The sequence below is a fragment of the Ambystoma mexicanum genome, chromosome 2q (genome assembly GCF_040938575.1).
Source record: "Ambystoma mexicanum isolate Mex_15411 chromosome 2q, UKY_AmexF1_1, whole genome shotgun sequence".
Taxonomy (NCBI): Eukaryota; Metazoa; Chordata; class Amphibia; order Caudata; family Ambystomatidae; genus Ambystoma; species Ambystoma mexicanum.
In genome coordinates this window covers 340,044,542-340,061,257 of record NC_090924.1, presented here as the reverse complement: position 1 = coordinate 340,061,257, position 16,716 = coordinate 340,044,542, and the positions used below count along the sequence as shown (strand labels likewise).

Genomic DNA, 16,716 nt, shown 5'->3' with positions numbered 1-16,716 from the left:
TAGATGTGCCGTTCGTGACACAAAGCAGTTGCGTCGAAAAAACAGAACTGAGGTAGCAGGCGCTGCTCGAGCCCTTTATACAGCGGATGACGCCGACGCCAGCCCTCTAGGGGCATCAACTCCGCGGTCTCGAACACAGTGCCCCCTGGTGAAAAAAAATTCTGAAGCAGCTGAAGCTGGGATAACGATCATCATAAGATGAGGAATACGTGGGAGGACACAATCCATTCAAACAGTATTTATTCTACTAGCCCGGTAGGGAACTAAAGAAAAGTACATTGGCATTCACACGTGTTCAATGTTTTTTGCCGCCAAGTACCAGATTTTTCAATGTGAGTCTAAGTTCTCAAGTAATGTAAATCCACAGTATGCCTAAAGGAATTCCCACTTTACCGGAACAGAGAACCAACACTGTTACGATGCCAACCGAAAGATGGTAGTTTGAGCTGCTATCATAAAGGAAGCAAAAGGGCACAAGAGCAGACAATGTGATAGCAGGAAACAACAACCAAGTGAAGAGTTATTAATGAACCATAGTGTCTGAACACTCAACTGAAATATGAATTAGGGAGGGTAAAGAGAAAGTAATAGTAGAGATGAGTGGGAAGGGGAACAAAGCCATTACCTGAGGTCCCATATCCTTGCCATGCAGTCCTCCCCTCCTGTGTACATCCAGCGTCCATCCTCGTGGAATCCGACTGAGGTGATATTCTTACTCACTCCATCATAGTTGATGACAGGGTTGGGGTTATTAGAGTTGAGGTCATACATGCGTATGTGTTGATAACCTGAAGGGAGAGAGGGGAAGCCAGTCAATAGTGTATTCTATGCAAAAAAAGTCTGCTTCACACAGAAACAGCTGAAAGCACTGAAGACAAGTGTGCATCAAATTGAGGTATTGTGAGCCAATCTCTTCTCTGTGGTTGCTTTGTGCACTGCAGCCTGCAGAGTTGCCAACTGAGCCAATGTCGTCATGGGAGATTACATTCTATTGAGTTTTGCCTTTTTTTTTTATAGACAATACCCCTTTGCATGTTGAGACTCGGAGCCTGTGCTTATGAATGAAAATAAGAAACAGATCACAGCTTACAACATACTGCTGCCTTCAAAGCCAGACTAGATCAAGATATCCTTGATAATATGAGGACAGTTTGCAAATCTCTGTTTTGCGAAGAAAGGTGAACATGGGGAATCAAAATGTTGACTTAAACAGTTGGAAACACATTCTCACTATGTGTCAGAATGTACCCAAGTATTAACTGAAAAGGATACAATACTCAAAAGGATACAGGAGGTAGGGTCTTCCGGATCCCTGTTCACACGATTTGATAGTTGTGAAGTCAATTGAAGACCTTCCAAATGATACAACCCTCTGGCTGATAAAACAGGCAGAGCGATGGATCACTGGAAAGGGCGTGGGTAAGGTATAGAAAGCCAGCCTAGAACAAATTAAAGTATCATGAATAACTGCTCCAACCTGAGTATGATGAATTAGATAATGACAGGAATGTTCACACTGACCTTTAGTTTAGGGTAGAAGAATCCAGAAGTCTCTTGATGAAAAATGAAAGTAGAACAAACGGCAAGGAAGGGAAAATTAGTAAGGGAGACTTATCCCGAACGGAACGAGGCTCACGCTAGATACGGGTTGAATTCACCACAGGATAGCGTCCAAAAGTTCAGTTCAATGTCACCTTCCAATAATCCTTGAAAAGCTTCCTTCCCACGTAAAGTAATGTCTAAATGTAGGGATCAATCCTTCTGTTAATCTCACAGATGCAGGAGTTAGAAATAGCGTTCTTTTTGAGGAAAAAACAAAGTACACGCGGTTATAAACAGCCGCGAAGAAAATAACGTGTGCGTGTGGATACACGCGGGCAGGATTCACGCAGTCTTGGCAGCTGCGCTTGAAGACAACATGCGCGTGTGGATTTACACGCGGGCAGGATTCACGCAGTCTTGGCAGTCGCGTGTGAAGACAACATGCGCGTGTGGATTTACACGCGGGCAAGATTTACGCAGTCTTGGCCAGCCGCACTTGAAGACAGAGTGCGCGTGTGGAATTACACGCGGGCGGTGTTCCCGCAGTCCGGAACAGCCGCGTTTAATGACAACGTGCGCGTGTGGGATTACACGCGGGCAGGATTCACGCAGTCTGGGCCAGCCACACTTGAAGACAGAGAGTGCGTGTGGATTTACACGCAGGCAGGATTTACGCAGTCCGGGCCAGCCGCGTATGAAGACAGAGTGTACGTGTGGATGTACACGCGGGCGGGATTCCCGCAATCAGGACCAGCCACGCTTGAAGACAGAGAACGCGTGTGAATTAACACGACCTGTAGGAATAGCTCCAGGAATCAGCGTGCGGCGGAACACACGCTATAGAAGGTCCATAAGTAGCTGTAGAAATATGCCAGGATGCAGATCAGAGGTTCAGCTACACAACGCCAATAGATTCGATCAGAAGCAGCGAGTGAATTTTCTACGCTGCTTAAATACGTAATACCGTAGTTCACGTGACGAAGCAAAAGTCACGTGAAGTTAGCGACGTGCGAAGTGCAAACGTCGTTTTCCCGGTAACGTATCGAATAACCTCCATTTGGAATAGAACGGTCTAGCTGTTCTACGAGCATAGCGTCCAGCATGCATGACACTATGATGGTATTTGCTGCTCCATATTCTGAGCAAGGCTGAACTTGGAATTTTATTTTCCTGAAAACATTCCCATTTGTTGGGTGTCACAAGGCCCACACAAGATGCACAGAAACACTGGTCACAAGAAGTATGGTTCACTGAATTTATTTACACCCAAAAATGTACAAAAGGAAGGAAACAACAAAACACTGAGAAAATCAAACCGAGTCCCTTACACGGGATGTGATGTCGTGTCACCTCCTAGTGGGGTTGCAGGGTTCTCAGGGGTTCCTGAACCTTGTCACCAGCCCTGACTCCACAATAAGTCTCTTGGGCAGTTGGTCCATCTCCTCAGCCAACTGCTTATATAGGAGTAGCTTCCCTTTTGGGCCAATATGATGCCCTCGCCACCTAACATCTTGCTTATCCCCAGGGTCGGTCTCCCCTGCTTCCACAATTCTCTGGAACTCCGACCTTTGGTTGCACTGACTAGTCATTCAGTGGCCTACTTGTCTTGGTCACTTTCTTCCTCCCACTTTCTGGTCCTGCATAGGGACAACTTGGCCCACTGAAGCCTTACTCTTCTCTATAACTACAGGATTGCCTGTACTACTTCTGCTGAAGTTTACTCTCATTGTCCATTGTTACCACCTCCTCCTCTGCTGTAAACACCTCCTTATCCTCTGCTTTTACTACCTCTTCCTCCTTAGCAGTTAACTCGCAATTCCTCTTCTGCTCCTACCACTCCATCAGCAGATACCACCCTCTTCTCTGCTGTGCTTCCTCCTCCACTTCTGTGCTATCCACCCCCTCTCCTTCTCTGGTGATACCATCTTCTCATCCACTTAAACCCTCTGACCTCCACTACCTACAACTCCTCCTCAGCAGCTTTCTCAAATCTTGTCAACACTCTCAACCCGCTTCCCACAGTCGCCTTCTCCAAGAAACAATAATGACTAACTGCAGTCTCCACGTTTGCCCTCCCTCCTACTCTTTGCATGCTGACACCCTCCAGTGCTGTCTGTGCAAGACGCTAATCTCTCGTTTCATGAGCATGTAATCTGTATGCTGGAGCTTTTAAAATCCTCTGAATTTATAGAAAAGGCTGGCCCGCAGTGCGATTGTAACATTACACCTTTGATAATTGGCTGCTTTTCCGAGAGACAATGAATTGATAATTTTTAATCACAAGTGGAAGAACCTGTGGCCAGAAAGCCACCAACTTGCTATATTAGATCAAGTGCAGAGCTCACAGAGTCTCTTGCTGGGGACTGAAAGTGAAAGCTCTGGCACAACGCATTGGATTGCAACAGTACCAGGATGAACACTACTGATACGATTACAATAAAATGGATTCTCTTTAAAAATAAGCATTTGTTTTTAATTTCTAGGATTTTAGGTCTATCTAGAAATAGCTCCAGGCTCTCTCAATCAGGCACCGAGTATATGGAAGGGGGTTCTGTGGCTGCCCCCTGCCATGTGAGGGGGACCAAGTAAGGAAGACCGGGTGGTGTGGTCCTCGTCATATTGCCCATGGGCCTATCATCGACTGATTTGGGTAGGCACCTGGCCCCCAGAGTAGCACTGTTGATGTACCCGGTAAGGTAGTCCAAATTTGTTTGCAGGCAGGCTTCTAAAACTAGAGAAGAGCTGGAGGGTTGGCGTCTGAGCAACCATCCCCCTACCCTTTCTTTGGTCTCCTTTGTCCTTGCCAACCATGTAAGACAGGCATGCTCTGTGACCAAAATAAATTGCCACCCCGTAATATAGTATTTGAGCACCTCTATAGTCCATGAAACATCGAAGCACTCCAGCTCAATGGTGGCATAGTTGTCCACTGGTCATTCTAGTGTCCAAACACCAGGGCAGTTGGAAGATTTGCAATGGTTTCTGGAAGGTGAATGAGACTTCTGAAATTCAATGCTTAGCTAATTCAACGAATCTACATTTGATCTCACTGCCCAGAAGGTCAAGAAAAAACAGCCTGTGTCACACACATGGGCCCTTTTTACTTCACAGTGTTTCCATTATGCTTCCATGGAGCGGCAGCTACCTTTCAGAGTGATGGGTGTGGTGTGTCAGCCCCATCAGACCTCCTCAGATAACAGTGCTCTACAGCAACAGTTGTGGAAATAATGTAAAACGTATATGCATAGTGCCACGAAATCGCTGGAAGGCCAGACGGACATCCAAACTAGCTAAATGCTACCTAGTCTTGTAACCGGTCACGTACAGGGGTTTTTCTGTTGGCACGGGTAATGTACAACATCAGGCATCCAAGGTGAATAGCATCCAAGACATTCCCATCCGCAGCACCACGAAGAATCTCTCAAACTTAGATGGCCCGTTAGTTGATCAACTCAAAGAATTAAAGTTTCATGGGATCCAATGGTAGCAACGCATCATCTGCTGTTACCACCACTTCCAGTCTCTTCTCCACTCTCACCTCTAGCCCCTATTACTCCTACTCACCAGCCTGCTTAAATCTCTCAATCGCTTACCAACCGCCCTCTATAGCATCCAAAACTGGCTGACTGTAGTATCTGAGCTTTACAGTGCTCTCCCTACTCCTTCTGTGTTGAGCTTTTGGTGAGTGTCTGCACCTGTTCTTTCAATTGGGCAGGGGTTGGATTGGATGCTGCCCCTGGGTGTAACGTAACTGGGCTCACTTTGAGTTTAGGGGGCAACAGCAAGCCTTCATCTGACCTGCATGTCATCTTGGATTGCACTATCCACTTCCTGCCACCGTTTAGTAGTACCTGTGCAGTTTTTAAAACCCGCTGGATGTATAGAGAATGCTGGCTGAAGGCGACGTTGTATTAGAGGAGGGGATGCTCTGCTGGAAGAAAATGTATTAATAACTTTGTATCACACACAGAAAAACCTGTGACTAGAAATCCATAAACTGGCAACCTTGTATCACTCACAGAGTGTCACTTGGGGCCTGAAAGTGACTTCTCTGATACCATTAGTTGGACTACAACAGTATCAGGACAAACGCTTCTGATACCAGAATACAATTGACTATGATAGTAAAGCGTTTGTTTTTGCTTTCTGTGATTTTGGGTTTGCAGAGAGAGAGGTTTAGGCTCTCTGTCGGGGAAGGGGTTGATTTAAGGGGTTCTGGGACTGTTCCCTGCCATGTGACAGGGACCAAAGGAGGGTGAACATAGTGCCCTCCCCATATCACCCAGGCCCATCATCCACTTACTCTGGGAGGTACCTGTCCCCCTGAGTTGTCTACTTAGTCAAAGTTAAGTGCTTGATTCAGACATGATGCCAACCACCTGTACCTTGAAGGTTCTGATACTGCAGAGGGTTTGTTTGTTTGTTTGTTTGTTTATTTATTTATATTGCGCACCAGACCCTTAGGTTACCGGGCGCAGCAACAAGTATATGCGAAGCTTACAATGTTACAATGTTATATAAATGAATTTACAATATTACGCCATATTACACAAATTACTAGAATGTACAGATAAAGAGTTGCCGTATTTACATGAATGTACAGTTAACAATATACATGATTAGCAGTAATAAACATAAAGGTTGATGTCGCGTCGGGGTGCATTAGGTAGGACTACGCTTGTGAGTGTTCGGGTGTTAAGTCATTGTTGGCGATAATGTGTTTGATAAGGTTCCTTCTGAAGTGGGGGAAGGGTTGGTCAGCTCTAAGGTTAGGTGGCAGGGCGTTCCACAGGTTAGCAGCTTTCACAGGGAAGCAAACGCCACCAATTTTGGCAAGTCTGAATCTAGGTACTGCCAAACAATTGGAGTTGGCGAGTCTCATGGGTCTATTGGAAGTTTTTCTTTTTATTTTGTCCATCAAGTAGCTAGGAGCAGCATTATTTAAGGCCTTATGGGTTAATGAGATCGTTTTTAGCTGGATTTTATTCTCAGTAGAAAGCCATTTATGTTGCCGCCTAGTCGAGGAGATATGCTCCCTCTTTCTTATTCCTAATGCAGCTCTGAGAGCATTATTTTGTAGAGTTTGAAGTCTTAGGGTAGTGGCTTTATTGGCGCTACTGTATAGGGCATTACAGTAATCAAGTCGGGAAAGAATTAAGGCTCTAGCCAGGATTAGGCAGCTGGTATTGGACAGGAAGGGCTTGCCTGCTCTGATCAATTTACAGGTGTAAGCAGTGGTGGAGGCTAAGGAGTTTACCTGTTTAGTAAAGGACAGGGTAGAGTCGAGATAAAAACCAAGTGTTTTTACTTCCCTCGAGACTTTAATGACATTTCCGTCTATGCTGAAGGCTGAGTAATCTGGGCCCAATTTGTTAATATTGGCTTGTGTGCCCAGAATGATCAACTCTGTCTTATCATCATTCAGGCAAAGACCGTGAGTGGCCATCCATGCCTGAATGATGAGATACACTCTATTCACCAACTCCCCATCCTCACTGTGATCCCCAGAAAGTGGGAAGAGAATCTGTGTATCATCTGCATAGTTAGTGTAGGTGATACCGAGATTGTCCAAATCATCGAACAGAGGTTTGGTGAATATATTGTAAAGGGTCGGAGAGACGCAGGATCCCTGAGGGACACCACAAGTAATGGGTATAGGGTCAGCTGCTGCCGAAGGGGAAAAGACTCTCATAGTTCTCTCACTCAGAAAGGATTCTATCCAACTGATGGCTTGGGTGGAGAAGTGAGCGGCAACGTCCAGGTGTTTGCAGAGGACTTTGTGGTCCACAAGATCAAACGCAGCTGAGAGATCTAGTAGGAGGAGGAGGGCTGTCTTACCCTGATCTCTCAGTTCGTCTATTTGGGCCTTTAAGTCAATCAGGGCTGTTTCCGTTCCGTGTAGTGGGCGGAAGCCAGATTGTCTAGATCCTAGTAGTTTGTGCAGTTCAAGGTAGTTTTGAATCTGTATATAGGCCACTTTGTCCAGGATCTTTAGCAGAAACGGAACTGTGGTGATTGGACGGTAATTGGTGGGGATGAGAGGATCTAAAGTTTGCTTTTTAAGCAACGGGAGCACCCAGGATTGTTTTAGGTTAGCTGGGATGATACCTGTGGAGAAGGATGCATTGACAAGTTTGGAGATAAATGGTGATAGGTCTCTGGCAGCGTCTTTTATTAGCTGTGCTGGGCAGATGTCACCTTTGCAGTTGGATGGTTTGAGGGTGAGGATGATTTTTTCAATCTCGAGTGTGGAGGTTTTGGTGAAGGAGAATTTGGTATGTTGAGGCATATGGATCGCCTTAAGTGGTGACAGTGTAGGGAGTTTAAGCGAGTCTTTTTTAAGTTGAATTTTGTTTTGGAGGGTAGTAATTTTATTAGTTAGAGCATATTGGATGTCAGAACACCAGGTCTGATCTTTAGTGCAGGTGTCTGGTATGGCAATAGGTGACTCAAGTTCCTTTAGGATGGAGAAGAGTTCCTTCATGCTTGATTTGGAGTTGGCGATGCGATCGTTGTATGAGTTTTTCTTAGCCAGACAGACTGCGTTTTTGTATTGACGGGAGATAGATATTAGGTTAGCCTTGTTCTCAGCAGTTGCACATATTTTCCAGTTGGATTCATATTTTCTCTTGGTGAGACGTAAAGCCTTGAGTTCGGGCGTGAACCATTTATTTAGATGGGCTTTGGGTTTACTTGTACGCATTTTAAGTGGGGCAATTTTGTCCAGAGTATCAGTCATAATTTTGTTATACTCGTGAACTAAAGTGCCGGGGTCTAAATTGTCGGGCAAGGCGTTTAAGGTTGGAAGAATAGCGGGTATGACATTATCTATTGTCATATTCTTTTTGTTTCTTGTGGGGCATGAGGGTGCCATGGGGACGACTGTAGAGGATGGTTGGGAGGTTAGGAGGTCAAAGGACACTAATGAGTGGTCAGACCATGATAAAGCTGAGATAGAGGAGATGACTGTAGTACAGTTAGAGTCAGCGACCCAGTCTAATATTCTACCTTTCGTATGGGTAGGGTTGTTGACTTTTTGGGAGAACCCTAGAGAGTTAATAGCTTGGGAAATAGTCGCGGCATGCACATCTGTTTTGTCATTGAATCCTAAGTTAAAATCCCCTAATAACAACAATTGAGAGGTGGTTTTAGCATTGAGGGTTAGTAACTTGTGTAGATCCTCTTCGAAGGTCCCAAGTGGGCCTGGAGGTCTATAGATTAGGTGAATAGTTAGGGATTGATTATTATTTATAAGGAGTTTAGCAGTGAGGGCTTCACAGGATTGTAGCGTTAGTGCAGGGGCTAGTCTTAGTGAGAGGCTTGATTTAGAGATAATGGCAATTCCGCCTCCGCGGGTGCCCTCTCGGTCTTGTCTACATATAGTGTAGCCGTCAGGTATGGCTAGCATGAGTGAAGGGCCTGCTGCCTGGTGTAGCCAAGTTTCAGTTATAGCAATGAAGTCCAGGTTATTCTCAGTGATTAGATCAGCTATCTCAAGGGCATGTGCAACTAGTGACCTGGCATTGAGAAGTGCTCCTTTATAGGAATGTTCCTTAGTTTCCTCTTTGGTATGTGTAGGATTAGGAGTGTTTTTCGCGCTGGATTTTGTCTTGGGCACAGATATTTGGGTAAGCGTTGAAGCTCGGGTGTGGTTAGAAGCGTAGCCTGTATTGCCAATTTGATGTTTCATTTCAGATTTTGTAGGAAGGAGTCGTCGTCTAGGTGTCTCATGGAGTTTGTTAAGTCTAGCGCGTAGTTTGCTATTTCTATCGTGGGTGGAGCTAGGCTTGGAAGTGTAAACTAGTGGTTCTAACAGAGTTTGGTGTTTAGAGTCAGTGTAGGCATGAGTGTTAGTAATAATATCTGGTGATATATGTGATAGAGGTGCATGTGAGTAAAGTGGGGTTTCTGTGTAGCTGCTTTCTGTGCTATATAAAAACAAGAAAAGATGGCTATTATTCCTACCTAGGTATCATAAATTCAGACACAGATGTCCTTACCGGCATTTCAGCAACTCCGACAAATTTTCTAGCAAACAAGGATTTCAGGAGACCGTAGGCAAAAAGGTCTCATTAGGAAGAAGGGAGATTACTGATCACTTATGAGCTTGCTGCTGTAAGTTTGAACAAAATAAGAGAACCTCCCATTTTTCAAGGAGAAAACAAAGTTTGCTTATCAGCCTAAAAGCTGCAGCGGTTCAATACAAAAATGTCTTTCAAATTTAAAGTGTTCCGAATGCTATGCATAACCAGTGACATCCATAGGAAATGCTATAATTGTTGATTACCTAGCAGTTTCACCATAAAATCAAACTATTTCTTTCATTTCTCAATACTGAGGGAAGTTGCTCTTCAAAAATATGCAAATTTCCGAAAGGCTCAAAACAACAGTTTTCTATAAAAGGAACATGAAGCCAAAATGTTAAGAGATATAGCAAAAACCAATTAAAAAAGGTAATACCTGCACTTTGTTTCAAGCAAAGATGCATGGCATTTAAAAGGAAGTGGTCAGGGTGAAGTATTAAGGGAGAATATATCTTGCATTTAAAAGCATTGCAAATGGACAGTGGTAACATAAGCAACCAGGCTGTGATTGGAATATAGAAGTGTATTCAAACCCTCGCTGAGTGAGATTGTGCGTTACCTTCAAGTCACTCTTCCACATCACAGTCCTCACAAATTGAGGAGGATCCCATTTCAGAGACAGGAACCACTGTTGCTTTACATTAATTTCAACCCCTTTCAGGATCAACCCAGCCCACTCCTCCAGTGGAGGAATAAAAAGGACTGAAGTATGCAGAAGCCTTCTGTTTTTTCACAGCTATTTTTGCAGACAGTGTTGTGCTTGTGCATTGTGTCTAGCATTGCAGCCAGTGTTGTTGAGTCAAGCATTTTGTTTAATGTCATTGTGACCATTATGGTGGTCCAGGGCGTTTGGGGCTTCATAAAGACATGATGTGTCAGGACCTTCCTGGTGTCACAGGGAGGATGACAGAGCATCATGGTATGCGACTTTGGAGCCATTTGGTGACACTTCACACATTATGGAGACGATTAGCCTTTGAGACCTCAAGTAAAGTATGGAAAGGGACTAAGAGAGCTATTCAGCTGTGTCTGCTGCACAATGCTTTCTTTCCTTTCAGTTGTGTTGCTAAGGTTTGTTTTCCCATTTTAAGATGGCCAGTCGTATGCCCTATTCCTGTCACATGGCTCATGCAACTTATTAAGCAATAAAGACAGGATGGAAGAACATCGTAACTTTTATTGCCGAAATGGTTGCTAATAAGACTCCTTACCATTTGATTCTTTGTTTGTTGTTTTCCAAAGCTCTGACTGGAATCAGTGAATTGCTCAAAAACTATTTAGTGTGAGAAGGCCAATAGTATGGCATTGTAGAGAGGGGACGGGAACCACTCTGAAACAGAATTAGCAGGCCTACCTGGGAGAACTATAGAGCTAGTCCTTCACACGAGATGGACTTTCGCAGCTGAGAGGGCCACAATTCATGTCCCCCCCTTGTGCCAGTCTGTTTCTGAACAGTCCAACTTTGTCTCATGCCGTACTTCCTCAACAAGATGCTTGCCAGTGTTTTTCTGTTTGTTCTACTGACTAACCAGCAGAGCAAGAAACCAACCAGAAACAGCAGAATGAGAGCCTTTGTCCGGCACCGTACGGCAGCTGCAGAAGGGTCCAGACCCAACCACCAGCCAATGGCACCCCAGTCTTCTAAGATCGAACTCCAGCATAGGAAGGCCAGCGGGGAGAGAGAGAGGGACACGTCGTCTGCACACGGCGAACAGAGAAGCCGGGTAGTGACAATAATCAACATAGCACTGCCACCTTCTTGCATCCTAGATCAGCAGGGTGTCAATTGAGGGACCCAAAACCTCGCTACCGTGGGACTTACAATTGGGTGCCGGAAACAAGACCCCCTAACACAAACAAAGACTTTTAAGTTACCAGGTCGCCATTGCTATTCTGTGGCTCATAGCAAGTGGGCGGGGCTTAGTGTGAGGAGTTGCCATCTGGAAAGGATGTAGAGGTTCTAACCCTTCTTCCAAGTAAGGTCCCTACAAATTCTAAAGGGAAATCCCAGACCAAGGGTAGGTCAGGTCGGGAGGATAGCTCAGCGGCAACATGCTTGCCTTGGAAGCAAGACGTCACGGAGCAACACAGGTTCTATCACCGGTCCGCGCTTAGAAACCTCTGAGTATTAAGCACATTATAAATAACCTATCATATCAACTCTCACTACAAAGCAGAGTGTGGGCACCTCTAGCACTGAGGCACTCACACACTCAACAACCAAGGGTTGTTTGCAGTGTGGAAATTTGACACATAGGAAGGGAGATCATCCCTGCAAGGGGAAACCCAAGCAGGCCTTAGTGATTGTGGGTCCCATGGTAGAGGAGACCACAAAATGAAGTCTGACCAGTCCAGGGAGTGGCTAAAGGTTCCCTCACACTGAGTGGGAACGGTTCTTGGTCCTTTCAGAGGGCCCCCATTCCCACCAAGACTCGGATATGTCTCCAGAAATGGGGAAAAGTCTCCCACCTTCAGTTCCACTGCTGCTAGTGTCACAGCTGTCAAGCCACTGGTGAAGGCAAGGCAGTACTCCCAAAGACCAAACCTGCAGGTGAGAGGGTTTGATAGTCTGAAGTACTTTCCCTTGGAAACAGTAGGGTTTAGTTGGAGGAGTGAAATCTCCCCGCACTGTGGTGCAGTCAAGAACTACATTCCAGTAAGGTGTCTGTTGGGTAATAGCATACCTGGCCCAGAGATGGTCATGGCAGTTACTGGAGCGGAAGGTCTGGGAGCATTACAGGAGGAAGCGCTGGAGGGAAGCGTCCCTGAGGCTTCCTCAAACAGAAAGCGCAAGCCAAGCCTGTCCAAGACTGAAGTCCCCTGAGGTGTCTAATTTTGCAATAGAAGTCCCAGTGACCACTGAAGGGACTATTGTGTTAGCATCAGGTTCAGTGATTTCAGGGGTGCCTACTGGCATAGAAAAGGAACGTGGGCTGGCAAACAGAGGTTTCAAGCCTGTAGAGCCTGTTGGAACTGAGTGTATTGTCCTCAGCTGGAGTCCCAGGTCAGGCTGACTGTTGCCTGGGCCACCACTTAAACTGGTCTGTTGAGGCAGACCACAGAGCAGGTGCAAGGCCGAGATCCTGAACTACCCCAACAAAGGGATCAGGCTCAGAGCAAATGTCCTGGCATGTGCCAAAAACAGAAGGTTTCCTCTGGTGGAGAGTGCGAGAGACCGGTCTCAACAGTAGCTCCCAGTCCAGGCCTGAAGTCCCCAGAGGCTCCTTGTGATGAATCCTACAGATCCCTCACTGAAACCCCTGCCTAAAGTCTCCTCCCAGGTGGCCAGGGAAAGGCAGACGCTTTCTGATCCTGACCTTGGGGGCTGGTGTACTGCGGGAGGATAACCTGGGAGGAGATAGAGCCCTGGGTGGTAACGATCCTGTGGGAGGAAACGCAGTATGTGTCCTCTGAAAGGAAGAACCTTTCTGGGTTGCCAAAACAGGTAATATCATTATGTCATTAGAATGTCCCTGACCCTCGTAGAAGATCTGCGACCCGGGGTACAAGTTCTGTTAAATCTGACCAAGACTTATTAACAGAAAGATCTTCCAAGGTATCTCAGGATAAACATCCTCCTTACTCCTAAAGGTATAATGTAAAAGGGTCTAGAGAAAATGCCTTAGATCCAATGTCTTCCTCTGTAACAACCAATTCTAATAGTCTATCATTTAATGAGTTTAACGGATTGAAATCTATCCTTAAAAGTAACTCAATTGATAAAAGAGCTAACTTTGCTCACAGGGACTACAAGTCCCATAATATCACTGTACTGGGACGAGGAAGGGGGCTGAAGAGGCATGCTGTAACAGTAGTCAGGCAATTAAGCCAAACAGCCCACACCTGAAGGAACCTGGGTGGCATAAAAGGCCCCCTCAAGTGCAGGCAATTGGAAGCAGCTGGAACAGTGACTGGAATGTGAGCTGTAGCAGAAGTAGCAGAAGGAAGAGGGCATGAGGATGGCAAACCAAGCAGAAGTGGGAGAACAAGTCGGGATGCCGGAACGTGGAGACAGCAGATTTCACCTGCTTGCTCTGAAAGGGTCCTGGTCCCCCAAACTCGGCAGAGGCTGCACAGCGGAAGGCGTGCAGGAGAGCTGTCTTTCCCCATGTGAGGCTGATTGCTGTGGTTGCAGCGCAGAGAACGTGCTGGAGACCGAGGCGAGGAGCAGTTGTCAAGCCGTGGGTCTCAGGAGCGAGAGGGGCTCCATAATCGAGTAGCCGGACAAGAGGCACCTTCACAGAGGAAGGGTGTGGGTCCCTAAGAAGCCAGAAGCAGTAGAAATTGTGGCAGAAGTCGTGGAAGCAGTGCGTCCCGCAGAGCAAGTATTAAAGAAGCTGGTGAGTGAAGCACATCGTTCTAATACCTTGTGCAAGCATTGCTGGACAGTATCCAGTTCCCTATTCACTCGCATTTTTTTTTTAAATCAAATTTTATTGGCATTTTGGTTAGAACACAGGACAGTATTAATACATTCCCTAATAACTCCAATGTTGAAATCACCCACTCTTCACCTCCCCCCATGCCATGGATTCTCAATGTGAACTTCACCAAAAAATTGGACATTTAATGATACCTCTTCTCTAAATCCGGGTTCTCCTCCTGGGTACGCCTGAACACGAGGCAAGTGAATCTCTCCCCCAGCCCTCACCGTGGGTCACCAATCCATCAATGAAACTTTCCTGCAAGGAAACTGTCCTTTTCCACCCCACCCCCCTCCTATTCCTCAGCTTCGCCGGCCCAACCGCCTACATTTCTCAAAGAAGGGCAGCCAAACACCCTCAATGTTAAACCTAGATTCGGTCAAAAGGTGGGTTAGGTATCCATATCGTACATGGCACGGATATTGGAGACCCATTACTTCTCCACCGGCATTCGCTGGATCTTCCACAATTGGGCCAGGCAACACCTCGCCGCAACCAACATAATTTGAAACATATGACCCTGTTCCGTTTCAGGTTCCTCCTCCGTGCTCTCTCCAAAGAGAACGAGCCATGGGGAGAGGTCCCTCTGAATCCCATCAACCCTCTTAATCCAAGACAGGACCTCCCTCCATTATGCCCGCACCTTAGCACATCTCCACCACATGTGTATGTATTCTCCCCTTTCTCTATGGCGTTCCAAACAGTGTGGGTCATTTCCCTCTGTCATCCGGGCTATCATCGCAGGGGGGATAGTGCCACCTATGCAGCAATTTAAGGGCCTGGTGTTTATATTGAAGGGATGCAGTGGAGCGATGAGCCCACCTGCACATTTGAACCCACAACGGGTCTTCGATATCTCTGCCCAGGTCCTGTCCCCATTTGAGTCTCGAAGAGGGGGGGTTCCCCCGGGACTGCCAGGAGAAGCAATTTGTATAATCCAGCTATCAGCCCTACGGACCTAGTCTATGTAATCAAGAATCTCTCATAATTAGCCAGTTCCCTCCTGAGATTTTCCCCCCACCTTTCCTCGGACAGGACCCCTTTAATTGTAGGAAACGAAAGGGCGGTAGCTTGAGTAGACCCAGGGCCTCCTCCAATCCCCTCAGAGATATAAAAGCATTTCCTACCCATAATTGTCCCACCCTGCTGAGCCCAGCCTTATACCATGATTGAAATGCCAGTGGTTCCTCAATCACGTCCCTAAGTGGAGGTTCCCAGATGCAGCTCATAGGTGAAGGCCACATTGTGAGCCACCTGTTATCCCCTCCTTTCCAGACAGAACACAAAACCTCCAAAACCGGGTGGTGCACGACTCTATTCGGGATGCAGGCTCTGGGAACCCACAACCACTCGTCCAACGTGACCGGGGCCAGTACCTCGTTGTCCATTGCCACCCATTGTTTCCATGACCCCGGGTTGAAGTGATCTACCATGATTCGCAACGGAGTCGCTATGTAATATGTTACCAGGTCTGGAAATCCCACTCCCCCCTCTTCCTTTGGCCGAGTTAGTGTCCCATAGGCAATCCTATGTTTCTTCCCCGCCCAGAGGAACCGCAACATGGTTCGCTTCACCTCAGCTAGGAAAGACACGGGTACGGGTATTGGCTGCATTTGAAACAAAAATAAGAATTTGAGGGCAACCACCATTTTTATAGTTTAGCCATGACATCCAAGACAGCCCTAACCCCGCCCATTTCTCCATGTCTCGTTTCAAGGCTGCTCAGAGGGGGAGGAAGTTACTAGGGAAGAGATCCACAGGGTGTCGTGTCACCTTGACCCCCCAGATAGCGGAACGTCTCCTTCTGCACCTTAAACGGCAGCCCGGCCGCATAGTTCCTCTCCTCGTCTGACAATCCCCCAATTGCAAACACCACCGATTTCACCAGGTTAACTTTGAAGCCTGACTGCTTCCCATAGTACTCCAGACTTTGCAACACATGAGGAACCGAGTGCGTTGGGTCGGTGATATAGAATAAAGCATCATCCGCAAAAAGGATTATCTTACAGTGTTTCTCGCCCACCTTGACCCCTCTGATCTCCCCATTGTCTCTAACCGACGCCACCCATGGCTCAATCACTAGCGCATAGATCAACGGGGACAGAGGACACCCCTGGCACGTACCCAGCCTCAGATGAAAAGGGCCTTGATTCATTCCGTTCACCACAACCCTAGCACTGGGCTCCGAGTATAGGGCCGATTTCCAACCTGTCCACCTTGGGCACCATTCCTAGAGATGCAAAAAACTCTCCCATAAAGGCCCAGCTCACCCGATCAAACGCCTTCTCAGCGTCTAGGGATAAAAAAAGCGGCCCCTTCTCTCGTACCGCCTGCAAGCTCATGATATGGAGAGTTTTTCGCATACTGTCCGCTCCCTGCCTATTTAACACAAAACCCACCTGATCCGGGTGAATCAGTCGGGGGAGGTATGTCTGCAGACGCGTCGCCATTATTCTAGCAAAAATATTGGCGTCCACATTGAGGAGGGAGATAGGCCTACACGAAGCACAGTCAGCTAGATCCTTCCCTGGTTTTGATATGACAGCTATCAAAGCCTGGAGAGATGACGGTGGTATTGTGTCCCATCCCCTATTAGGCTAAACAACTTGGCCAAAGGCTTCGCCAGTAGGGACTGGTACTGCTTATAAAAATCTGCCATGAAGCCA

At 46.6% G+C, this 16,716-nt stretch overlaps 1 protein-coding gene across 1 annotated transcript in view; it reads right to left on the bottom strand.

The window, feature by feature from the left end:
• The window catches only part of MLST8 (MTOR associated protein, LST8 homolog), a 670,473-nt gene that overhangs the window by 430,167 nt on the left and 223,590 nt on the right, over positions 1 to 16,716 (bottom strand). Inside the window, exon 4 of the mRNA XM_069647345.1 lies at positions 626 to 788. Coding sequence (XP_069503446.1) covers positions 626 to 788 — 163 coding nt within the window. The remainder of the gene's footprint in view (positions 1 to 625; positions 789 to 16,716) is intronic.